General features: G+C 43.7%; 1 protein-coding gene across 1 annotated transcript in view; it reads right to left on the bottom strand.

Moving 5' to 3' along the window:
• Positions 1-26,082, bottom strand: part of LOC133510384 (astrotactin-1-like) — a 442,032-nt gene that overhangs the window by 305,732 nt on the left and 110,218 nt on the right. The window contains exons 11-13 of the mRNA XM_061838217.1: positions 17,513-17,663; positions 4,666-4,832; positions 3,135-3,329 (exon numbers count right to left, since the gene is read on the bottom strand). Coding sequence (XP_061694201.1) covers positions 3,135-3,329; positions 4,666-4,832; positions 17,513-17,663 — 513 coding nt within the window. The remainder of the gene's footprint in view (positions 1-3,134; positions 3,330-4,665; positions 4,833-17,512; positions 17,664-26,082) is intronic.

The raw sequence follows: 26,082 nt of genomic DNA, 5'->3' as shown, positions 1-26,082 counted from the left end.
CATGCCCGGGTGGCAGATTGTCCTGTCCTGGTCCTGGTGCGGGCCCAGTTGAATACGTCTCCCCGCAGCGACTGTGCGACGAAGAGGCGATCAGACGGGCAACCAGCGGGAGGCAGCGTTTCCCTCAGGGGCTCCTTCACCCGCGTCTCGACCACCCAGGTGAAGCACGTCTCTGATAGGAGGCGGCTACCGGTTCCGTGTACTCCCCCTTGTAGATCCGTGAGAGGGTGTCCGGGTTGCCATTCTTAAGAGCCTGGGCGGAAAGACAAGGTAAAACGGAAGTGGGTGAAGAATAAGGCCCACCTGGCTTGACGAGCGTTCAGCCACTTCACGGACCTCGGGTACTCGAGGTTCTTGTGGTCCGTGAGGACCACGAACGGGACTTGCGAACCCTCCAGCCAGTGCGGCCACTCCTCCATCGCCGTCTTGACTGCCAACAGCTCGCGGTCCCCGATGTCGTAGTTTCGTTCAGCCGGGGACAGCTTCTTTGACAAGAAGCCGCACGGATGAATCCTTCCATCCTTGGGACTCCTTTGTGACAGGATGTCTCCGATCCCTGAGTCCGATACGTCGACCTCAACCACGAATTGGTGCTCCGGATCCGGCACGATGAGGACAGGGGCAGCAGTGACACTGGTCTTGAGACTGTCAAAAGCCTCCTGGCAGGTTCTGGTCCACTCAAAGGTGTTGTGTGGTGACGTAAGAGCGTGCAGAGGCGTGGCAATGGAACTAAAGTTTTGTATAAATTTCCGGTAAAAGTTTACGAAGCTGATGAATCTCTGCACGTGCTTCCTAATGGCGGGAGTGGGCCACCGAAGCACCGCGTCGACCTTCCCAGGATCCATCCGTTTCCCCCCCTCTGCCAGGATGAAGCCCAGGAAGGACACGGACGCTCGGTGGAATTCACATTTCTTCATCGTGACGAATAGTTGATGCTGTAACAGACGCTGGAGCACCGCTTTGACCTGTCAGATGTGGGAGGTCAGGTCTGACAAGAAAATCTGCCGGGGCATTCGTTAGTCCGAATGCCATCACCAGATATTCATAGTGTCCTGTGGGAGTGTTGAATGCCATCTTCCATTTGTCACCCTCCCGGACCTGCACCATGTGGTAGGCATTGCGCAGGTCCAACTTGGTGAAGATCCGGGCTCCCTGAAGAAGTTCGAATGCCGTGGCGATCAGAGACAGAGGATACCTGTTCTTGACTGTGACCTCATTAAGTCCTCGGTAGTCGATGCAGGGTCCTAGCGTAGTATCCTTCTTCTTGACGAACCCTGCACCGGCTGGTGAGGACGACGGACGGATGAGGCCGGCGGCCAGTGACTCTTCCACGTATCTCCTCATGGCCTGGTGCTCCGGTCCTGTTAAGGAAAACAATTTCCCTCTAGAAGGTGAGGTGCCTGGAAGGAGCTCAATGGCACAATCATATGGCCGATGTGACGGCAAGGATTTCGCCCTAGTCTCCGAAAACACCTCCTTCAAGTCGTGATAGCAGGAGGGCACAGCGGTTAGCTCTGAGGCAGTGCTAGATTTTGCTAGCTGTACCGGCGCGACTTGAATCTTCCCGTCTTCCTGGGCAGCGAAACGTCTGCAACAGTCCTCTCCCAATGTCTTTATCTGACCCGTGGCCCAATCTATGTGCGGGTTATGCTCTTTGAGCCACTGGCTGCCCAAGATGATGTCGCTGCTACGTGCGTCGAAGACATGAAAGCTAATACGCTCCGAGTGAGCGTCCAGAAAGCCCATACGTAACGTCTGAGTGCGGTGTGTGACCTAACAAAGAAACTTGCCGTTCGCGGCATAGGCGTTACAAAGCTGTTGCATGGGGAAGGTTGCTGCCCCCAACGCCTCAACCACGCGGGGATTTATCAGGTTTGCATCTGACCCGGAGTCAATGAACGCAGTCACAGTACATGAAAGGGAGTCCGTTCCCAAGGTGAGGTGAAGAAGCGACCTCCATGAGTCCGCGGCGGTATACCGCACACTCATCGGAGTGCAGATCCTGAGGTCGTGGGGTGCTTTGGTCCAACCGGGCAGCGGGCAATCAAGTGTCCCAGACGCCCACAGTAAAAACAGCGCCCCTCCCGTCGGCGGCGCAGACGCTCCTCCGCTGGCCCGTCGAGACCCTCCACCTGCATGGGTTCAGCCGTGGAGGGCAGCGTTGGCGGCCGGGCAGCGGTCCGACTGGACACCTGTGTCTCCCCCTCGGTCATCACGTCTATTTGCCCCTGCATTACCAGTCGCTGGTCGACCTTGAGGGCCAACGCGATGAGCGCGTCCAGTGAAGGAGGGAGCTCCACGGCATTGAGGAGACCACGGATTTGCGGAGAGAGTCCCTCAAAAAAAGTGTTGTGCAAGGCGTCCTCGTTCCATCGACTCTCGGCGGCGCGGATCCGGAACTCGATCGCGTATTCCAAGACGCTGCGACGGCCCTGGCGAAGCGTCATAAGTGAAACCGCCGCCTTGTGTCCCGGTGCCGCATACTGGAACACTTGGGTGACTGCGCAGACAAATGACGTCCAGGAATGACAAGTCTCTGAGTTACGACTCCATTCTGCCGTGGCCCATGCCTCCGCCCTTCCCGTCATGTCCAGGCGATCCTGGAGCGGTCCGTGGGAAAGGTGGATGCCTTCAGTTCAAAATGGAGATCGCACTGGGCGAGGAAAGGCTTGACATTACCCGAGTCGCTGAGAATCGTTCCGGTCGGGAGAGCAGGGTTATACAAGCACAGGGGAGCTCCGTGGCGGGCGGTGCGGGTGGAACCGATAGTACAGGCGGAGTGACCACCACTCATCGTCCCCCGGGTCCTATATGTACTGAGTGTCATTAACGTTCATGAGGCACAGGTGTGTCTAGCCCGGGCTGGAAGCCAGGAGCATGACAATATGAGCGTTCATCTGAGATGTTACGCTGTGGCGACCCCTAACTGGACAAGCTGAAAGAAGCTTTTATTGTTATTATTACTATTGTTTAAATTGACTATTTATTTGTTTTACTTTCTTTCTTCTACCATGAAATTCATATCCTCAATAATGAAAAATAAAAGTAAATCCATCATCACCCAACATATTTCGATCATATTTTTCTTCCCAGAATTCAGAAGGCAATCTAAAAATCTATAACGAGAAGTTTACCTGAATGTGGCCTTGAGAATTTGTCCGGAGGTGCTCTCTTTGGTGTGATTGTTGTACCCATAAAAAAGGTCTCCAAACACAGTCTGGTTAGCAGGAATATCTGTAGCTTCCCCACAGTCTATCCCCTCTGAGCAGGCATCAGATAATGGCAGGCAAGATCTTCCATCTGGTCCTCGCTTGTAGTCCTCAATACAGCTAGAAATTATAGTAGTATTAATAATAACAATAACAACGGCAATAAAAATATATACTCTTTTATATATCTTTATAAAAAGTATTAAAAATGTGTAAATGTTTACCAATTTTACCCAACATGACCTAATTCTGTATGTAAAAATAAAAAATCTGGAGAAATGCATGGAATGTGTGACCTTTGTAATATTATTACATTAAAAATGTAATAGTGTGCGTGCGATTTGTCACTATATTTTTCCTTTGATTTCTTTTCCAAGTTTTAAAATGTAAATAAGCTCCACCAAATGAACACATTTTCAAATATATGACATTAAACTACAGTATATAGACGATCGGAGGATTGGTCACTTTAAACTGCTCCGTCTGCACAATTGTCATTGCACTAGTCTATAACAGTTAACCGCAAACGGGTAAGGGAACTCAGCTTAACATAATGTGGGACGTTGATGCACTCTAAATGCTAGAAGGCTATGCATCTTTGCACAACTGTGACTCTTATAAGGAATCTTTATCCATCCATTTTCTTAGCCACTTATCCTCACAAGGGTCATGGGGAGTGCTGGAGCCTATCTATGCTGTCAATGGGCAGGAGTCGGGGTACACCCTGAACTGGTTGCCAGCCAATCATAAGCTACATTGAGACAAACAACCGCACTCACAATCACACCAAGGGCCAATTTAGAGTGTCCAATTAATGTTGCATGTTTTTGGGATGAGGGAGGAAACAGGATTGCCCAGAGAAACCCCACACAGGCACGGGGAGAACATGCAAACTCCACAAAGGCGGGTCTGGGATTGAACCCAGGACCTTAGAACTGTGAGGCCAACACTTTCCAGCTGATCCACCGTGCTACCTCTCATAAGTAATCGTTCCTATTAATTTGTTCCCATTAATTGAATGTCTATTGTTCTTCCTTTTTTGTATGTTCTTAGTACTCACCATGAATGTCCTACCAGGGCGGCACCGACTGCAATTTCGAAGACAATTTCCTTGTGTGTTATTACATACTTGTCCATTCAACCTGATTCTGATTATTAATTGCTTGAGATAGATAGATAGATAGATAGATAGATAGATAGATAGATAGATAGATAGATAGATAGATAGATAGATAGATAGATAGATAGATAGATAGATAGATAGATAGATAGATAGATAGATAGATAGATATAGATAGATAGATAGATAGATAGATAGACATTGACATTTCAAAAATTGTATGTCTATTCTAAAATATATATTTTTTGTGAATTTTGTTGTACATAGAATGTCTTCTCAAATGTTAAGACTAGGTGGAAACTTTTGTGAGTACGGAACTACTAACTTCTTCCTTACCCACAAAACATCTGGATATTGTAAAGAGTGGGATCATCTTCCAGAGGAGCCAGTTGCTGGAGACACAGCTGCTCACAACCTCCGTTGAACCCATCTGAGCAATCAATGCCAATGTGGTGGTCATAGCATCCACTCCCATCCTTCATAGGACTCAACCCTGGGGGGCACTATAGGAGAAGGGTTGTAGAACAATTCAATCAGGTCATCTTTGCTGTTGTTACTGGCATATGAGACACAAAGATTCCAAAGGGTCACAAATCCAAGGTGACCGACAGTATGAACTAACCCAGTAACTTTTGTGCGGGTCATTTTGCTTCCCATTTGTATGAACTGTCTGCAAAGTGTTTTGGTATCAATTTCATAAAACTTTTGTAATGCTAGTAAAAATAACTATAAACAGGAAACAGTGATCCATTGTCATAAGGGTAGTTTATCTTTGACAAAAAGATCTCCATTATTTTTGAAGGACAAACAAAATGTATTTGATTCCATTTTTTCCCCTTTATAATGAGAAGGTAGGGTTTCCTCGCATACCATGGTCGATTGAAAAACATTTTTCATAGCTAGGCTATGATGACATTTGTCATCATATTCTTGGAAAAGTGCAGAAGTGTTTTCAAGAGAGTGATAATGTTTTAGTGAGAAATGTTATGGTGTAATGTGTTTTATCTCTATGGAGGGCAAATAATTGTCTGACATATCAAGAATAGTGGGCTAGTCTTTACTTCTTCTCCTGACCAATAAATCCCACCAGTTCTTGGCGCCACCATACATCACCAACCTCCCCATCCCCACCCCTGCCCGAACGGTGTGCTCAACTGGCCCTGGGCTGCTCCTAATCCCAAACTCAAGACAGAATTTTTCCCTACTAAAATGTGATGCTGTATTCAAGGATATTTGAAGAAAAGCAGAATCTGTCCATCAAAGCATACCACGAGTACCGGAAATACTGACGCACCCACACACACACACATGCATCTTCCACATTTTTTTCTCCTTATTTTATTTTATTTGCAAATGACTGACCAATCTATATTGTTGACACTGGTTTGATCTCTTTGATGATTGCCTCTCTGAAAAGACTTTTGGAGATTCCAGGTTTATAAACAATGCCAGCGAGCGATAGATAGATAGATAGATAGATAGATAGAGAGATAGATAGAGAGAGAGAGAGAGAGAGAGAGAGAGAGAGAGAGAGAGAGAGAGAGATAGATAGATAGATAGATAGATAGATAGATAGATAGATAAAAAACTTTAAAATCCCACTGTCTTGAGACATGACGTTATCTTCATACTGTAATTTCCAGACTATATAAAAGCTGTGAGATACATACATGAAGAAAATCCTTTAAAGCCGAGTAACGGTGCCTTGTGAAGTATTAAAGTTTTGAGCAACCATTTGAAGTGCTGCAAGACCTGACTTCACCTTGCTTTCCTACTTCACAATCGTGCTCAGTATTTCCCTAACACCCCCCCCCCCCCCCCCCACAAACCTGTGAAGTCAAATTCACATTATGTTTCCTGTCAGGTATTACTTCAAAGCAAACTTTGATGGAGTGCATTTTAACTAGGCAATCCTACCTTCTGAACAGTAGCAAGGGAGACAGCTTTCTTAAAGCAGTAAGGTTCTAACTATTTTTTTGGGTTTGATTTGTTTTTACTACTCCATACTCGGATATTATTTTAATATAGAACATTGTTTGGTATGCTGTTGGTGCTGAAGCAGAGTTCCCCATTTGCCCCATGCCCAAACTCCTTTTGGCCACAGCCATCCCCACCTCCTCCTGGATGTTGCCTCAGTAACAAATACCTGATTGACTGGAAATATGACTAATGATGTGTGTTAAAAAGACAAGCATTGTCTGGGTAAAAAGTAATTTTGTACCTCATGGAACCTATTGTATATAATAATAGTAATGACTAATCTCAGTTAAATAAAATAATGATTGTAATATTTTGTTGATAAGATGGGCATTGTCTGAAGTGTATGGTGTGTAAGAAAAGTTGGGAGCAATATTCTGCACTCAAGAAACCCCTTCAAGTACCATGCCTTTTAATCCTCTTTTTTAATGGAGATAAATTCCTACAGAGCTTTTGGAGCTTTAGGCAATCAGTACTGTGCCACTGCCAAGCAGGAACAAATCTCCATGAGAGGAGTTCGATTAGCTAATCACTTTTCTTTGTTGTCTGATTGGTAGATCAATGATGAGGCACATAGAATGAGAACTGAGAGATGGTGACTAAATTACTCCTGAAATTAAGTACTCATTTGATGTACAGAATGTACATGCAGTATGCAATGTATTAAATCTGCTAAACTTACATACATATATCATGTTACACTTGAGACTATGTTAGTTTTTGGTCTGTTTCACTGGAGGGTCACGCTGCGGTGGCCACTGATCCGCTGCCGAGCAGAGCTCACGTGGCAGTGGAGACCGATCCGCCGCCACCTCACGTTGCTGTCCAGGAGGTGGCGACGGCTCCGCCGTCGCTTCTCCTCCGAGTCCAGGAGTATCGCTGGTGATCGGTCTGCGGCCACTCCACGCTCCTGCTTCGTCGGCGACCGGTCCGCGGTTGCCCCGCGCTCCTGCTTTGACGGCGACTGGCACGCCCTCACTTTCCCGTCCAGGAGGTGGTGATGGCTCAGCCGCCTCACGGTCCCATCCAGGTGGTGGTGATGGCGTCGCTGCCGCCTCACATTCCCGTCCAGGAGGTGGTGATTCCACCACCGCCGCTTCACGTTCCTGTCCAGGAGGTGGTACCGCCGCCACCTCACGTCCCCGTCGAGGTGGTGGCGATGGTGATGGCGCCGTCGCCTCACGTTGCTGTACAGCAGACGCCGGCGTCAGAACCTCAGCCGCCTCACGTTCCTGTTCAGCAGACGGCGGCAACTGTTCCCCAGCCGCCTCCTGTTCCTGTCTAGCAGACGGCATTGTGGGCTCCCCAGTTGGGTTTCTCACCGAGGCCGTCCACTCGGATCGCCCCGTTGGGATCCTGGTGCTTGGCGTCCAGGTCGTCCTCCTGACCTGTCCACCCGGACGCCTCGCGTTTGGTGGCCTGGATGGCACACAAAGGTTTTTACCTCAGCGACTACCAAGGCTCTGTTCCACCAGCCAGTAACCATCAGCTACTTATGGAGTCCCATTGGACAAAAAAGTCCAAAGGGACTCCTTTTTTCAGACTGACGACATCCCGTATTATCAGAGTCAACTGAGAGGTTAGGACTCCTGCCACAACAGCCACCGACAATCTTATGATAACAGCTCCAGTCGGCCGCATCATCAATGGAGGCATGGATCATGGTCCACTCGGACTCATTGGCATCTTTCCTTTCGATTGGAGTGAACACATCACCAGGTGGTGATCAGTTGACAGCGCCACACCCTTTTCAGACAAGTGATCAAGACATGTATCTGCAAGTCCAATGACATAACCACAAAACCGATCATTGAACTGCCGCCAACGATCTTTGCTGCCTAGTGCACATGTGGACACACTTGTGTCTGAACATGGTGTTCATTATAGAAATCTATGAGCACAGAAGTCCAATAAAAGAAAAGAAAGTGTGCCAGAACACCTGTTGATGTGTCTCATTGGGCGTTCCAGATAATTAACTGCAAGTAATTCCTGACAAACCATGTGTAAAAAAACAACAATAAATGTACCATTATTTTTATCAAGGCCTGTTCCTTCTTAATAATTATATTGTCCCACAATAAATGCTTTGCCTGATTTTAATTGTTTAGTTGTTTTAATTGTAAATTCACAATTCCAGTTTTAATAATCAAATAAAGGTTTTTCCTGTCTTTAATAGATATGTAACACCCATTTAGCATCGATGTGTACTTAGACAAGTTAACTAAAGAGATTTTCACCCCCCTTTTTCCCTGGCTCATACCCCAGGCTTATCAATAAGGTCTTAAGTTAAATAATAAATACAAGACAAATTGATACTTCATGAAATCAAGTGGGAGCACTACCTTGTATTAATAGACAAACTGGAATTCTCTTTGACTGTAATTCTCAAACCTTTTTCCACCAAGAGCCACCTAAAAAAAGATCTCTCCAAGCACCACCATGACCAACATTAAAATACAGTGACCTACAGTAGAGGCTAAATACCTGTCAAATGTGAAAAATGTTTCATCCTAAAAAGGCACATTTATTTTTAATGAAATGCAGATGTTGCACTTAAATGTCAGATGACAAAGATTATAAACATATTCCTGATAACTCTAAACCAAAATCCAAACCACCAATTTCAAGTGATTATATATCAGATTCACAGCAGTTAAAACAAGAAATACAATGAATAATCCAGGGTCTACCTGTCTTTGGCCGTGTTTACCGCTGTGGTGTAAAAGGATCTAAACACCCTGTTCATTCAGCGTTGCGTGCTATTGTTCCATGAGGTTGTTCCCATCCTCGTATAATTTAAAGATGTGAGCAGTTTATTGTGTGGCATTTAATTGTACAAATGGTCCAGTGGCAAGAGTTTTTTTTTTTTTTGGGTGGAAAAGGAACATGTGACCAGAAGATGGGGAAAGGGAAGAAACGTGGTCGATCACAGGTGCCAAGCAAGCATTCCAAACTGATCACAGATGCTGATCACTTCGAACCAGCGTGTTTTGAGAAAGGCTGAGCAGAAAGCATTGGATAGCAAGGTAGAAGGTGAAACCAGCTGTTTCCTATTGACCATTGAGACCACAACCCCCATCAAGACAACTAAATCTCACTGCCGCGGCAAAGCAGCATAGACAAAAAGTGAGGATTTGCTTTGGTGATGACTATTATGGTTACTATGCACTGCTTTTTTAGTTCTGTCGTCTGTACTTTTGGCTATATGACAAGCAGACATAAGGAAAAAAATGTATGTGGCATGTTTAAAGCAACTCAATCAAGGGGCACACAATATATACTGTAATAATACTGCATACTGGGTAAAAGCTTGTGCCGTGTCACTGAAACATGTGACTATAAATTACGCATAGACGTGCTCTAACATAGAGGTACCCCTGGGGCACCATTATTTTCAGCGATGACTGTTTAAAAGGACATTGTTTTCTACCTCCCATAAGATCAAGCAAGTGGCCAGTGTCTTTTTCTGTTGTCCAGCTGCCATGATTGCTCGTTACTGTCAGTTTCCGACATTCTGATTGGCTCAAATGTACGGTTTCAGTTGGGTGCCGCTGTATGTAAACATCCTCCCCCTTCTCAAAATCCAATATATTCCTTGCCATTGTGAATGTTAGTCAATACACGGTGGATCAGCTGGTAAAGTGTTAGCCTCACATTTCTGAGGTCGCGGATTCATTCCCGGACCCGCCTGTGTGGAGTTTGCATGTTCTCCCCGTGCCTGCGTGGGTTTTCTACAGGCACTCCGGTTTCCTCCCACAGTCCAAAAACATGCAACATTAATTGGACACTCTAAATTGCCCCAAGGTGTGATTGTGAGTGCGGCTGTTTGTCTCAATGTGCTCTGCAATTGGCTGGCAATCAGTCCAGGGTGTACCCCACCTCCTGCCCGTTGACAGCTGGGATGGGCTCCAGCACCCCCCGCGAGCCTTGTGAGGATAAGTTGCGAAGAAAGTGGATGGATGGATAATTGTAGTCCTTGTGGTGGATCGAGAAAACACAACCCGGTGTTTTGAACTTGGCGTATGCTCGGAGAGGCCTCATTGTGCATCTTAAAAACTACATTTTCAGGTAAATTATGGTTGAAAACTTGTTGGAAGTTACATATCCATCACACCATATAAATAATGGAAATATGAATTTTAACTGACCCCATAACAACTTTGTCATCTGACCTTTAAGGAGTAAAAAGAACTGAACTTTATCTTGGATGTATTCTCCATGAAAAGTGAAAAAAAAATATTCTATGGTCTTAAAAAAATATCAACAGGCTGTATGCATAGCTCCAAACCTAATGCTCATGTTTGGTTGTATTTCACGTTTTAAATGTTTACATTTTGTTTTTAATTCAGTGATTCTTCCACAGGTGTCGTACCACTTGTGGTATTCACCACACACAGTAGGAATAACTGCTCCATGGAAAACACTGATGCATGTTTTATTCAGTAAGCAACTCGCGGTTGTAGTTAACCCCTTTAATCTTCACCTAACTGCAAAAGACAGGAAATATTGTTATTGTAAAAAATCTTTCTTGAAGTGTGGATGGAGTGTTCATAGCTGCCATTGCATTACCTGCCATTTTGGCTTTTTTGCTTCTTCAAATTATCAATATCTATTCATATTACCAAGCAACACTAATTATAGAGATTTTAGTTTTATTAATTTGGCAAATGAAATGTAATGACTAATTCCTGTATATGACAAAGACAAATCTCTCACCTGCCTCTTTCAATGCTCATCTCACTCTTTTGGAACTGCTAATTGTGTATATTCAGAGTTTTTTAGCCTAAGTGAATGTAAATGGCAAATATGTGCTGCAGTTTTATTCAATTTGTGCATGCAATCTGTTTGTAATTAGAGGCTGACTGACTAAAGCGACAGCTGTTGAACCTGGGGATGGTTTTCAGGCAGATTCTGTAAATGAGGATACATTTGGGAAAAAGATAACTCATCTGGAATCACATCATCAAAAATGAAGTGAAATGGAGGGTGATGACATGAAAGACTATAAAACTTTCGCTCAAGTCACGGTGAGCTTCATCTGTCTGCGATAAGGCTCATGCTTTTGATTAAGATTCAGTATATTGTCGGTAATATCAGCGGTGATTAGTGTTCTATTTTTGCAATACCATCCTATAGAATTTAAGCAAAAGTTTATGAGGCCTTTATAACGAACTTAACTGATCTCTGCTTTAACAGAACGAAAAAGATCCGCTTTGCAAATGCTAGTCAAAATTATGATTGAGCTATGGAATCAAAATGACACAACCTGTCTAGGACTCCCTTGCTGCATTGCTTTGAAATCACAACTGTGTTCTTTTGGAGGTATTTTCAACTCATTTCAAGGAGGAATGCCACTGATGATGGTCTTAGCTTGGATGTGCTTTGCACAAAGAAGCCAATTCCTAAAGATTTTAAATTTAAGTCTGGATTTCAACAACATAAGTCTCTTGATCCAGAAACGTTATCCTTAGTATCTTCGGTTGTGACCAACTGTGACACCTTACATGCATTTCAAGTGACACGCGATATCAGTTTGTTTAAAGTCACGAAAGAGATAAAACAAGGCTACATGCACAGATAACCACATGGGACACAAACAACATGAAACTAAACAATACTATCCAAATACTCAAAGGTGAAATGCATATTTAGTTCGATGAGAAAGTCTATTCCGGCACTATTGGTTCAAATGAGGGGAACTTTGCCATGACTACGTAATTATGTTGAATTGTTCAAATGACCTACACATCTGCAATTGATGTTTGGAGCATATTCAACTATTTTATTTTATCTTTTTGTGTAATTTACGCTTTCAGCATTTATTTTTTGTGTCTTTGCATTTTTTGTGCATACATGGATGTGTATTCATGACCAATATTTTACTTATTATCAGGTAATATATCTCCATTATTGAAAGAGATACAGTATATCAAGGGAACCAAGGTAATTAATTTTTTGTGGGTATTCCAATGAACAGCAACCATGTCTTATAGTCTGTGATCTGAGAAAGAAAAATGTCAGAGTGTCAGCACCTCTTGGTGAGCCGCTGATGCTGTTGAGAATTTGGGAAATGGAATACCATTGTGAAAGTGTGAAAACAATTCCAAATGTTTTTCATTCTCAGCTACTTTGATATGTCCAGTAGGCGTCCAATTAGTGGATAGTGAGGAATCGTTTGAATATTTATTTGACTAAAAGATTGGGGGACAAGTTCCCAATTTACATTTTAGGGGTAAGGACATGTTGGAATTGCTACAGTACTTCAAAGGGGCTGCAAAAAAATTCAACCTTGTCGTCTCTTGATATTAAAATGAAATGAAATTTCTCCAAACTGTCAGTGCTATATTTCAGTGCAAAATCATAGTGATTTTGTACTGTGCAAAAACTACTCCAAAAGGAAATATGCACAGTGCAACTTGTAATTATTAGCACTTTTTTTAAACATTCATTGTACTTACAGTAGATTCCATTGTAATATAATTAACATTTACAGCATGAATACTCAAACATTGACTTTATAAAACTTTGTTGGTGATCATCTGACATCAGTTGCTTTGTGTGCTCCCCTGGAGAAGAACAAAGTTGTTACCAGACCAGAAGTTTCAGCTGAAGAGAATCCTGTTCATCCAGTATGGGGAGAACAAAATTATTTTTGAGATGACCTTCCAGAACGCAACTTGCAGTACATGCTTTGTGAAATATTGAATTTAACATGTCAGATCTCCCTAGGTATGCCAGTTTAGGTTTCCCTCCCATAGTAAAAAATAAAAAAAAATAAGCGGCACGGTGAGCAACTGGTTAGTGCATCCGCCTCACAGTTCTCAGGACCACGGTTCAAATTCCTGACCTGCCTATGTAAAGTTTGCATATTCGTCCTGTGCCTATGTGTGTTTTCTCCAGGCACTCCAGTGTCCCTCCACATCCCAAAAAATAATTGGAGATTAATAATTGCCCATAGGTGAGTGAATGTGAGTGGTTGTTTGTTTCTGTATGCCTTGCAATCGGCTGGCAATCAAGTTTTGAATATATTGCATTGTGTAGATTGTGTAGATGTGGCCGCCTGTTAGGGTTAGTCCGAGTGCATCATGTTCCTCACCTCCATTGTTGAGGGGGCCAACCGGAGCTGTGTCCATCAGGTGGTCAGTGCCTTTTGTGGCGACAATCACTGAACCCGTTTGTGGACACCAATGATGAGGAGTGCCGTAAAGCTGAAGGAGTCCTACAGGTCCTTTTTGATCCCGAACATGTTGGCGAAAATCAACACTGAGGGATTCCGTCAAGCTGAAGAAGGAGTGTTATCAGGCCTTTTTGGCCGGAGGGACTCCTGAGGCAATTGATGGATACTGATGCCCATGTGGAATGGAGCTTTGGTGGTCGCTGAAGCCAAGACTATTGTAAGGGCAGGAGTTCAATAAGGGCATGGAGAAAGACTCCTAGATGGAGTCGAGGTAATTCCGGTCCACTATTTGTTGTTTCAGGAGGGGGAAGCAGTGCGCCTTTAACAACGTATAGTGGGAATAGGGTGCTGCTAACCTTGACTTGGCTTCTTTAGAGTCAATGGGGTGAATACTTTGAAGACCTCCTCAATTCCACTAACACACCTTGCCATGAGGAAGTGGAGTCTGGGTTCTCCAAAGTGGCCTATCTCTGGGGTTTAGGTCACTGAGGTGGTTAAAAAGCTCCTCGGTGGAAAGGCCCTGGTGGATGAGTTCCTAAAGGTTCTAGTTGTTTTGGGCTCTCCCGGTGGATAGCCCTCTGCAAGATAGTGTGGGCATTGGGGACAGTGCCTCTGTATTGGAAGACTTTAGTGGTAGTCCCCCTTTTTAAGAAGAGGAAGGTATGTTCCAACTACAGGGGGATAACACTCGTCAGCTTCCGTGATCAGGTCTATTCAGGGTTGCTGGAGAGGAGGGTCTGTCGGGAAGTCAAATTTCAGATTCAGGAAGAGCAGTATGGTTTTCGTCCTGGCCTTGAAACAGTGGACTAGGTCTACACGCTCAGCAGGGTCCTCAAGGGTGAGTAAGAGTTCGCCCAACTATTCTAATTGTGTTTTGTGAACTTGGAGAAGGTGTTTTAACTGTGTCCCTCAGGGAGTCTTGGGGGGAGGGTGCTGTGGGAGTATGGGATACGGAAACTCTGTGATATGGGTTGTTTGGTCCATGTACGATTGGTGTCGATGTTTGGTCTGAATTGTTGGCAGCAAGCCTGACTCATTTCCGATGGGGTTGGACCGTGCCAAGGCTGCTCTTTGTGACTTATTCTGTCATTCTGTTGTATTCTGTTAACTTTTATGGACCTCCGGAGACAGTCCAGGCTCTCCCTTAGATATAGAATGAGAAGCTCAGTCATCTGAGAGGTCCTCCGAGTAGAGGCGATGTTTCTCCACATTGAGAGGAGCCAGATGAGGTGGCTGGGGCATCTGATGCGGATGTCTCATGGACGCCTCCCTGGTGATGTGTTTCAGGGACGTCTCACATATGATACAGGACATGCTGAAGAGACTGTGTCAGGCGGGTGGCCTAGGAATGCCTCGGGATCACCTTAGAAGTGGTGGATGAAGTGACTCAGTAGAGGGAAGTCTGGGCATCCCTGTTACAGCTACTGTCTTGTGACCCATCTTTTGACAAGTGGTAGAAGATGGATGGATGGATGATGGATGGATGGATGGATGGATGATGGAAACCAATTATATCCTTGGTAGTATATTTGAATCATTATTTTAATGTTCTATCATAAATGTCCATCCTTATTTCATTTTCATCATCCTCACAGATGGCAGGAGATTTTCATAAAGAACATCTTGGAAGATGTGCCCATTCATTCTTGCGATAATGTGAAGTTTCTCAAAGCAATTTGCTGAACGGCAACCCTAAACCCTAACGTTCCCAACTCTGGAGTTCAAAGTTGGTATTGTGTTTTTAGTGCGAGGAAATGGTTATGTTGTAAACACTTATTTCGTCTGCTGTGTATTGGGTGCCCCTCAGTGGAGTAGCTTTGCAACATGCCGTATAGAAAGTCTATGGCTGTTGGGTTGCCATAAAGGCAAAAGTACAAACAACTACTGAAATGTACTGTGTGGGTCTTTTTTTTCCTTCTGGCCCATGCATAATAACTATAAGAGTGATACAAGGAAATCCTCACCTCTTGTCTGCACCACTTCAACATTGCAATGTGGTGGCTGTGAGATTTAGTTCTCTTGCTGACGATTGAGGTCCCATTGGCTGTAGGTGGTAGTGGTGTGGCCAGGCCACTACCCTGTGCACAGCTGCCTCCAGCAGCAGCTCCTAACCTTTGCCTCCATCCATCCATTCAGCAATTTGCTTTGCTGCTTATCCTCACGAGGGTTGCGGGAGTGCTGGAGCCTATCCTGGCTATCAACGGGCAGGAGGCGGGGTACACCCTGCGCCTCATTGATAATTAGGCATTGCATCATAGCCTTGTGTTGTCTTGTCAGTTGCCAGTTCGTTGTGGTTGACACTGCAGCATTATGTGTGAGTACGCAAGCTTCTTGTTAGACTATCTCCCTCGTTACAGCATTTCTGTGCCACCTAGTTAAGTCTTGTTCATGTTTCAAGTTGTGCCTTGTAGTTATCGGACTTAGTTTCTGGATTTTTGGACTTTGCCTTTTTGGAACGTATTTTAGGTGCTTCTGCCTTTTTGGATTGGTCACTTGTGTATGACCACTGCCACAATTAAACTACCCTCGAAAATCAGGTCCCTGCCTCAGAATCCTGCATTTGGGTCCTACCCGATGTCGTTTGCTCGTGTTAGTAGGAAAAAACAGTTGACACTGCACCTGGCTTCAGTTTCTGCCAAACTACACCTATGTATCCAATACTTTATGCTAAGTCTTTTTCAAAAGACGGTGGTTCGAAGTGAATATATACTTTGGAATGCTTCCTCACAACCTATAATTGATCACGTTCCTTCCTTTGTTGATTGACTTTCTTTACCCACTGGTGAAATATTACTTTTCCACTTGTAAAGCCAAAACAAATAAAACTCTTTCCACTACCTGAACCAAATGTCACACAAACCATTGTGATTTTGTTAAATCATACTAGAAGAATAATATTTGAGGATGGGAACAATAGCTTGGAACAATACAACACAATGCCAAATGAACAGGCTCTCTGGCTTGTGTTACATCAGCACTGAAAAGAGGTGAGGATCATAAGTTGCTTGATGCAAAAAGCAGAAGGGATATTCATTTGAGTTCAGGGTTCTTCAGATTAGTCCAAAGATTTGTTCTCAGCCATTGGTGGGTAGTGTTTTCGGTCATTATCCTGTTGTAGGGCCAATGACCTTGTGCAACTGAGACCAAGCTTTTAGTACATTTTTCCCCTGAATTTGTTGCTAATTTTGAGATTTCTTCTACCCTGCAGATGCAAGACACACTGTGCTAAATACAGCAAAGCAGCACTCAACCATAACAGCACCTCCTTCATGTGCTGTAAGGTTGCTCGTGGCCTTCCACACTTGGATTCATATTTATATTGCAATGTGAGTATCAATGTTCTGTGTTTTGGCCTGTTTTTTATTTGCAGCTCATATACTGGCCTGCTTAACTGGTGGGTGGTGTCTCCTAGCTGTGTTTGCCTGCAAACAGCCAGTCACATCTGTCTGCTATCAGCCTTGGCTGTTATTTAGATGCAGCTCCAGAGCATCTACGGGAGTATTGTCCTGCTTGCTGTTTTACTTGTCCCCATCTCTCTACTCACCTTGCTTTGTTCCTGCAGGAATTTGTCTCGTTGGCTTCAGGAATACTGAAGGTTTGTTTTTCGACTCAGTATGCCTGCAATTTTGTATTTTCCATTTCTATATCGTGTAGATAGATTCTGTTTTACACTTTCTTTCTATTGATGCTTCATCCACCACTTTTTTAGCTCGCTGTGTTGAATTTTTGCGACAGCTTTGTCATTGTAGATTTCTGCTCTCCGTTATTGTTGTGCTTCACTTTTGTATTTTCTGTATTCATGTGTTTCACTCCTCATGATGACTGTCATTTGTAATTTTTGTTGGTTTGAGTAGATCTCTTGCATATCACTTTTGATTTAATAACGACTATGTTTCTGTTCTCATCTTTTTCCTTTTGCTTAGTGGTCAATTCTTCAGTTATTGGCCAAGCATTACAGAGGGATATGTTCATCAAGGCAAAATCCTTCTTTGCCCATCTAGCATGCAATATAGAGATCCGATGACTTACCACACATCCAGTGGAATCTAGTTTTCTGTCAGCTATGCAGCGGAAATTGCGGCTACAGCCTCCGTTGTCTTTGGTACAATCTCTGACTGGTCCAAATGAGTCCAGGAGAACTTCCAAAGAGTCAAAGGATGAGCTGATCATCAATTCTTCTCTGTAAACAACAAAACAATATGGCAGTATAATATTTGTATATATGCTTTCTTGTACCTTAATAAAATGATATGACAAGTTGCAGATTTTGAGTAAAAATCAAAGTGTTTATATTATTTTGCCTGTCAGTTGAGAAAACGGACAAAATAAAGTAGCAAATCTAAAATCACCTTGATGAGTGTACAATTTGGAGTGACTAAAGATTAGACAGTTTGAGCATTTCATGATTAGCTTGATCAGAAGCATCACAGTTATCATTTTCATGATAGTGGTAAAATCAATGTAAAACGGAACAAAAATAAGTGTTGCTTGGAAAACACAAAAATCACCAATCTTAAGCATTTTTGGACATAACACACTTCATGTAGCAACAGAAAAATTGAATTCTCAAATTGGAAAGACATCACAAATTGGTCGTAAAATCACTAAGGTGACAAAAATACATTCAAAGGTGGTGGGACTTGATCAAAAATATGTAATACAAATAATTAGAGCATTTGTAATTGATAACAGCTGCTTTTCCCTCAGTTCGTCCAGGATGACTAACGATTTTATTTTATTTACAGTAATTTCCGAACTTCATGCCGCAACTTGTTTTTCCAGCACTGTGAATCCTGCGGCATACAAAACAATTTGTGAAAATATCTAATTAATTAATTATTTTTTTTGTCAGTAGCATAGTTTGGTTTGGTTCCATGGTTTGGACATGTCCAGAGGCAATGGAGTGAGTATATTGGTAGAAGGGTGCTGAGGATGGAAGTGCCAGGCAAAAGAGCGAGAGGAAGAGAAGGTTTGTGGATGTTGTGAGGGAAGACGTGAGGACAGTGGGTGTTAGAGAGGAAGATGCACGAGATAGGCTTAAATGGAAAAAGATGACACGCTGTTGGGACCCCTAACGGGACAAGCCGAAAGGAAAAGAAGAAGAAGATTTTTTTGCCAGTAGCAGGTATAACTTTAAATGTGCAACAAAAACTTGTTTGAATATAATGGTTACATTATGGCTGTTCCCCATACAGCACTCAGGTTTGGGCATGCACAGATGCTGACACTGTGTACAAGACTTTACCTTCAGTAAGCGTAGAAGAAGAGTTTACCTTTTGCACACGTAGAAGAAGAATCTACTGCAAGTGCACATAGAAGAAGACAAAGATCGCTGAAGGGTGTGCAGAAGAATATGAAGCTATTTCAAGCATGTCAAAGAAGATGGTGCTACATTTTGGTGCACTCAAAGAAAAACAGCATGACATGCATGACACAGAGTGGGGTGGTGGTCCCCCTTTTTAAGAAGGGGAACCGGAGGGTGTGTTCCAACTACAGGGGGATCACACTTCTCAGCCTCCCTATTAAGCTATATTCTGGGGTGCTGGAGAAGAGGGTCAATCAGGAAGTCAAATCTCAAATTCAGGAGGAGTAATGCGTTTTAATCCAGGACATGCAATAGTGGACCAGATCTAAACCCTTGGCAGGATGCTCGAGGATGCATGGACGTTCACCCAACCAGTCTCCATGTGTTTTGTAAATTTGGAGAATGCGTTCAATCATGCCATTTGGGGAGTCCTGTGGGGGGTTCTTCGGCAGTATGGGGTACCAAATCCGCTGATATGGGCTGTTCGGTCCCTGTACGAATGGTGTCAAACCTTAGTCCACATTTCTGTCAATAAGTCGGACGCGTTTCTGGTGAGAGTTGGACTCCCCCAAGGCTGCCCTCAGTCAGAAAAGGATGGCATACACTTTCCTGGTGGGGACGAGATCTTTCCCAAAGTACAGGAGTTCAAGTATTGTGGGGTGTTGTTCCAGAGTGAGGGAAGAATGGACTGGGAGATCATCAGGCATTTCAGTGCAGCATCTCCAGTGATGTGGACTTTGTATTGGTCCATTGTGGTGAAGAGGGAGCTAAGTCAAAAGGCGAAGCTCTCAATTTACCAGTCAATCTATGTCCCTACCCTCACCAATGGTCACAAGTTGTGGGTCGTGACCAAAAGAACAAGATCCCGCATATAAGCGGCCAAAATTAGTTTCCTCCACATGGTCACCAGGCTCTCCCCTTAGAGATAGGGTGAGAAGCTTCGTCATCCGGGAGGGGCTCAGTGTCAAGACGCTGCTCCGCCGCATTGTGAGGATCCAGATGAGGCGACCGGGGCATCTAATTTGGATGCCTAACGGATGCCTACCTGGTGAGGTGTTACTGGCGCGTCCTACCGGAAAGAGACGCCGGGACAACCCAGGACAGACTAGAGAGACTATGTCTCTCGGCTGGCCTGGGAACACCTCAGGGTCCTTCCGGAAGAGCTAGATGAGGTGGCTGAGGAAAGGGAACTCTAGGTATCCCTGCTAAAGCTACGGCCTCCGTGACCCGACCCCGACCATGCCCCTAGAGCTAGTTTCTGTAGCCGGGGATTGTATTGCCAATGTCCCTGCCATTGGGTACCACCCAGTTCACATTGCAACCAACCCCTATGGCTCCCCTCAGAGGTGATGAGCCCATGGGAACGGACCCATGTTACCCTTTTGGGCTGTGCCTGGCCAAGCCCCCCTTGGGTGCAGGCCACGCCACCAGGTGCTCGTCTTCAAGCACCACCTAAAGGCTTGACTCCAGAGGGGGACCCCGATAACCCACGTCCGGACAAGAGAAAACTGAATCCATTGTTTTTACTCTTCATAGGGGTTTATAGAGCCGTACTTTGTCCGGTCCCTCACCTAGAACCTGTTTGCCATAGGTGACCCTAACAAGGTGTGTGGAGCCCCAGACATTTTAGGTCCGAGGATCATTGGGATACACAAAGCCCTCCACCACAATAAAGGTGACGGCTCGAGGAGCGTCATTTTATGTATTTTTGTTTCTTTAATCTCATTTCATCTTATTTTAATGCTTTATCCATACTTTTACTGCATTTTACAGCACTTTAGGAACATTGTGTTTGTTTAAATTATAATACTGTTATGTGAGAATTTAGACTAAAATCCTCTTTGCTTAAACCAGCAAAATGTGACAAGGCCGTTGCATTACGTTTGAGATAATCTAATCACACACACAACAATACAACACAAACACGATAAAACAACTAACACAAAATAGAAGTTCAAAGACCAGGTAATCAAGTCAAATGGGGAATAATCACCAACATTGAACAAATGTTCCCAAACAGGTAAATGTTCTTTCCGGTGAATATTCCAGGTGAACGAATGTTGCAGAAATGTCCAAAGACGAAAGGCAGTCTGTGTAATTTGTCCCAAGCACCGGTGCGGTGTGAAGAATCCTCGTTGATGGTCTTTCTCGTCCTTATTTAGGCACTCCTTGGAACCTTCCAGAATTCCGCATCATAAAATTTCTGCATCATGACTTAAAAGTATGAAAGGAAATTGCATCACAAAGGACCCGCATCATGATAACTTAAAGGTCTAGTGTCATCCCTATAAACATTCTAAAATAGATATTGAAATGAAAAATACATATAACATTATTCACGTCAATTTCAATACGAAAAAATAAATATGAGTGGAGAGTGCGCAATCCATGCACAAAGTTGCGGAAGTGTCATTTGACTACATCCAAGTGGTCGCTAGATTGGCTGCATCCCATGTCCGTGACGTCACCCCGGACATTCACCATTCAAAACACGCGGTGGACCTAGTACGGGAGACGAACACGCCCCTTCTGACACGAAAGCTCTTTTTGAAGAAGAGAACATCACACACCCGAGTGTAGTTACCGGGGCAATATTACCCTATTGTTTCGAGGCATATTTAGATGACAAGCAATCACGGCCAAACCATCTCCCCGCACAATCCCCCTGCGGCGGTGATAAGCGCCCACTTCCGCGGCGGACATGAGCCACCGAGGCAACAAGCCACCCCGGCCGACAAGGCCGGTAGCGATCCACAAGGTCTGCGGAGGCCGTCCTTCAGCAGCTGCTGCACAGAAACCTTCTGATCCGCACATCGACACATTTAGCAACCCTGATTTATGGATTACGCCCCCCAACTATAGTTTTTTTTAGTAGATGTATACACACCTACCTGTCATTTGTAACCCACCAAGATCTCGTCCATTGCACCCGTGCAATCCATGTTTCATGATGAACCGGGTCTCCTGCAAACTTATGAAGGGTAAATCTATCCTCCTGAGTGTTCAAGCAATGCCCAGGAACACAACGAGCGGGCATTTTGGCTAACACGAAGGAACAACTAGGTAAAACTAATAGAAACAAACGAGTTCACTTGAGGGCGGTCCTGCCATGTGTGTCACTTCCTGCTTCTTCTCAAAAAGTTACACAAAACTGTGTACGTCAAAATCATGTTTTGTGGTGAAAAAACGCATGAGTCCATGTCGGCTGCCCTTTTTTCATTAATAACGTACTAAAAATCATGCCTTTCATGACAGTGGCCCTTTAAAGGATGAAATGAAAATAAAGACAATCAAGAATAAAAATACATACACACACAACACTCTCCCCTTAAGGAAAAGAATGTTAAAGAGAAACTTTCTGTTGTAATATAACTAAGCAACACTTAAAACATGTTAAAACAGAAAATACAGAAACTAACCCAGAAAAAAACAACAGAAGTATCAAACATCAAACACAACTTTACACTCTGGAAAGTGCATCAGTACAAACATTGTCTTGACCTTTAATGTGCTTGATCACAAGAATGAATCCTTGCAAACTCCCCCTCATAAGTCTCTAATTTTTGTTCTTATTTTTGAGAAGAAAAGTTAAGGCATTCTAATCAGTAAATACTTCATTCGGAAATATTGTAGTGCCTAAGTACACTTCAAAATAGTGAAAAGCCAATAAAAGAACTTTTCAATGGTAGAATAATTTCTTTGGTGTTCATGAAACTTTTTGGAAAAGTAGCACACCGGATGATCAAGACGTGAGTCATTCTCTTGCATCGGGACACTACCTGCACCTACATCACTTGCATCAATTTGCAATTTGAATGCTTTCTCAAAGTTTGGTGCCTGTAACACTGGAGAATTGATGAGTATGGCTTTCATCCTTTCAAACGCAGCTTGACAACTGCCAGCCCACCGAAATCTAATCCTTTTCCCCAAAAGGTTAATAAGTGTAAACACAACGTCAGAGAGATTTCAGGAAAATTTCATGTAATAGCCTGCCTTGCCCAGGAATCTCATGAGCTCTCTCTCACACTGTGGAACTGGGAAACATGCAATAGCCTCCACCTTAGTGCCAACTGGTTGTACCAGGCTGTGCCCTACAATATGCCCCAAGAATTCAACTTGGGCCTTTCCAAACTTGCACTTCGCAAGATTTACAGTCAGTTTCCCTGCTGGCAGTCTCTTGAAGAACTCCCGATTCCTCTTCAGGTGAATGTCCCATTCCATGGCGTAAATGATGACATCATCCATGTTGGCATCGACAGCTTTCAGACCCGATGTCACGGTGTTGACGAGCCTTTGGAACGTTGCTGGGGCATTCTTTAAGCCGGACGGCAGCGGTAGCAACAGTACTGAATGCCGCAATCTTCTTAGCATGGTCCGTCAACGGCACCTGCCAGAAGCCCTTCAGAAGGTCAAACTTACTCACTAGCTTGACCGACGTGATCAATGTAATCATCCACTCTCCGCAGAGGGTAGGAGTCAGTTCATGATAGTCCATTGACAGTTTTCATGTTAGTGCAGCAGCACCAACCAACACCACTCTTAGACACAAGTACACTAGGTGATCTCCACGGACTGCCACTGGGTTCAATAATGTCATTGTCCAGCATGTACTGCAACTCCTTCCGCAGAATCTCACTCTTCGCAGCATTCATCCGATATGGGTGTTGTTTCACAGGCACAGCATCACCCACATCTAAAGTATATCATGACTAACCAGACATGTGCGGTCAGGCACATCTGGAAACCGGTGAGAAAAATCAAAAAGCAAATGTGACATTTCAGCTTTATGGTCAGTTGACAAATGTATCAATTTCTCATCAAGGTGAGCTAGTACATCAGAATTGCACAACTTTGGTGAACCATTATCACTCAAATCATCATACTTGAGATCGCTAACATAATCAACACTGTTATTGACGCTTGCATCATCACCAAATGTACAATCAGTAACTGGGGAGGACTGTTGTAGCAATACAACTGACTTATTTGGTTTCAACCCGATCATGACTTTTCTGAAACATGTTCACATGACATAACCTTTTGTGCTTACAATGGCCAGGAGTCAGGACAATGTAGTCTGTATCTCTAACCTTTTTGTTTATTATATATGGACCCTGATATTTCGCTCTGAGTGGTTAGCCAGGAATGGAAAGTAAGACTAACTCTTATTCACCAGGAATGAAACTTCTTTCTTTTGACTTTTTGTCATAATTTTGTTTCGTTTTAGCTTGAGAGGTTTTTAGCTCAACATCGTCACTGTCTGCACCAATCATCTGATTTCTAGACAAAATGTGATCGCGAGTTAACACATTTTCAGACTTATCAGTTGGACCTGAAGCATTTGAAGATAAGTCATTAGCCTCTGAGGCTAAAAAATGAACCATACATGTATCTGATAAATCAAAAAATGAATCATTCGGCAAAGATGTCTTGGAAGAAATGTCTTTTGAAATCGAATGAGTTACTGCACAAGACGGAAAAATACCCAGAAAGTCACATTCCAACTTCTCTGTACTGGGTGAACACTACGGAGAAACAGTGACAATAAGGTCAGCGCCAACTTGAGCCCCCATAAGATCAGTGACGATTAACAAATCAACACTGGAAGAGAGTCAAGAACACCAACCTCGATGGTGTCAGAAACCAGACATGAAGTCAAATTCACAAAATGCAAAGGAGCAAGAGAACTGCCACTTATAGCTAAGAATAACATTTGAGTTAGCTGAAGACTCTGAAAAAGGCATAACATCCTTCAAAATCAGAGATTGAAGAGCTCCAGTGTCCCTCAGAATAGTAACAGTCCTTGGCGTAGAATTATTCCCCATAAGTGAAACCGAACTAGTGTGAATAAAAGGCAAATACTTCTTCAGAACTTCAGAATATTGTCAGAAACAAAACTCTCCTCAGAACCACTTGGCAAGTAAGGCTGAGGTATGATAGAGACACAAGCATTTGGGGAACTAGTGGACTGATTTTTGTATTTCAGCTTTTTACAAGCAGAAATCAAGTGACCAGGCTTCATACAGTAAGCACAGACAGGACCAGAGTCACTGGAAGACTTGGGTTTGAAGAATTTGACTGCTTGTCAGAAGAATTTAAACCTGCCTTATCACCACTTGACCCTGTATGACAGGGTCGGGAACCTAAGGATAGCATATCTGGCTCTTTTGATGGTTGCATATGGGTTGCAGAGCCCTCATAACAAATGCCATTTCTGCCGTGTAGGCAACGCAAATGCAGCAGTGACAGTTTGTCCTAGTAGGTGAGCTATAGTTTGCTGTCCAATATGGCACTCGATGTGTGCAGGTGCAGAAGGGTCAAATGCAGATCGTATTGGAACAGCAAGTGGAAACACTTTTAACAAAGATTGCTCAAAGAAAAAAACAATGAGTACCGCAGTTTTCGGCAAGAATGGACACAAGAATTCGCCATGGTGGAGAGAGAAAGTTGCAATGGTGAAATACGCACATATAAAGCGCCACTTTGACATGTGCCATACTACATTTGCATCAAAATATTCTGCGGGGTCAGCAGGAGGAAAGCATGTCAAGAGTTATTTTTCGGAGTCCATCGTACCATTATGATGACAAATCAAATTGAATTACGTTACAGCATAACAATATTTAAAGATTTGTACTCTAAAAGTGTTGGTCTTACATAAATGCACAAATACACATGTATTTACATTACATTTTAAAATATTCAGCATTTATGGCTATCTCAGTAGAAAAGGTTCCCAATCCCTGCTGTATGATTAGCAATCTTTTGGCGAAAAAAAAAAATGGAATTGCCAGGAGACTGAAAAGAACTCTTGTGAGTAAAAAAAATAATTATCTGCCAACACCACTGTATCATGTCTGTTAATCCAAATAAGTCCTGAGATCAGAATGAACACACTGCTTAAATTCTATCAGCGAAACACGTGATGACAGAAGGAAGCCTACTTGATAACCCGTAGGGTGCCATCACTTATTTGAACATCCCACAGAGCATCATCAGAGCCAAAATATGCATAAATAGAGGGATATTAACATCTAGTCCTACATAATACATCTGGTAATCTGGGGAACCAGTGACTGCTGTGAAAGCGCAGCTGACGCCAAGGGAAATACCTTGTGACAGCCTGGAAAGACAGCTGGCAGGAGGGAATAAACCCCAATGGGGCCGCCTCGGGCTAGCTACCCGTGGTGGCTGAGCCCAGGACAATTGCTCTATGGGTTCCACCCAACATTGCTACAGAAAACCCTAAGAAGAGAACACCCCATGAGCCTGCGAGAGCGGTGGCGGAAGATGG

The sequence above is a fragment of the Syngnathoides biaculeatus genome, chromosome 13, assembly GCF_019802595.1.
Source record: "Syngnathoides biaculeatus isolate LvHL_M chromosome 13, ASM1980259v1, whole genome shotgun sequence".
NCBI classification, from domain to species: domain Eukaryota; kingdom Metazoa; phylum Chordata; class Actinopteri; order Syngnathiformes; family Syngnathidae; genus Syngnathoides; species Syngnathoides biaculeatus.
This window is presented reverse-complemented; position numbering and strand designations above follow the sequence as displayed.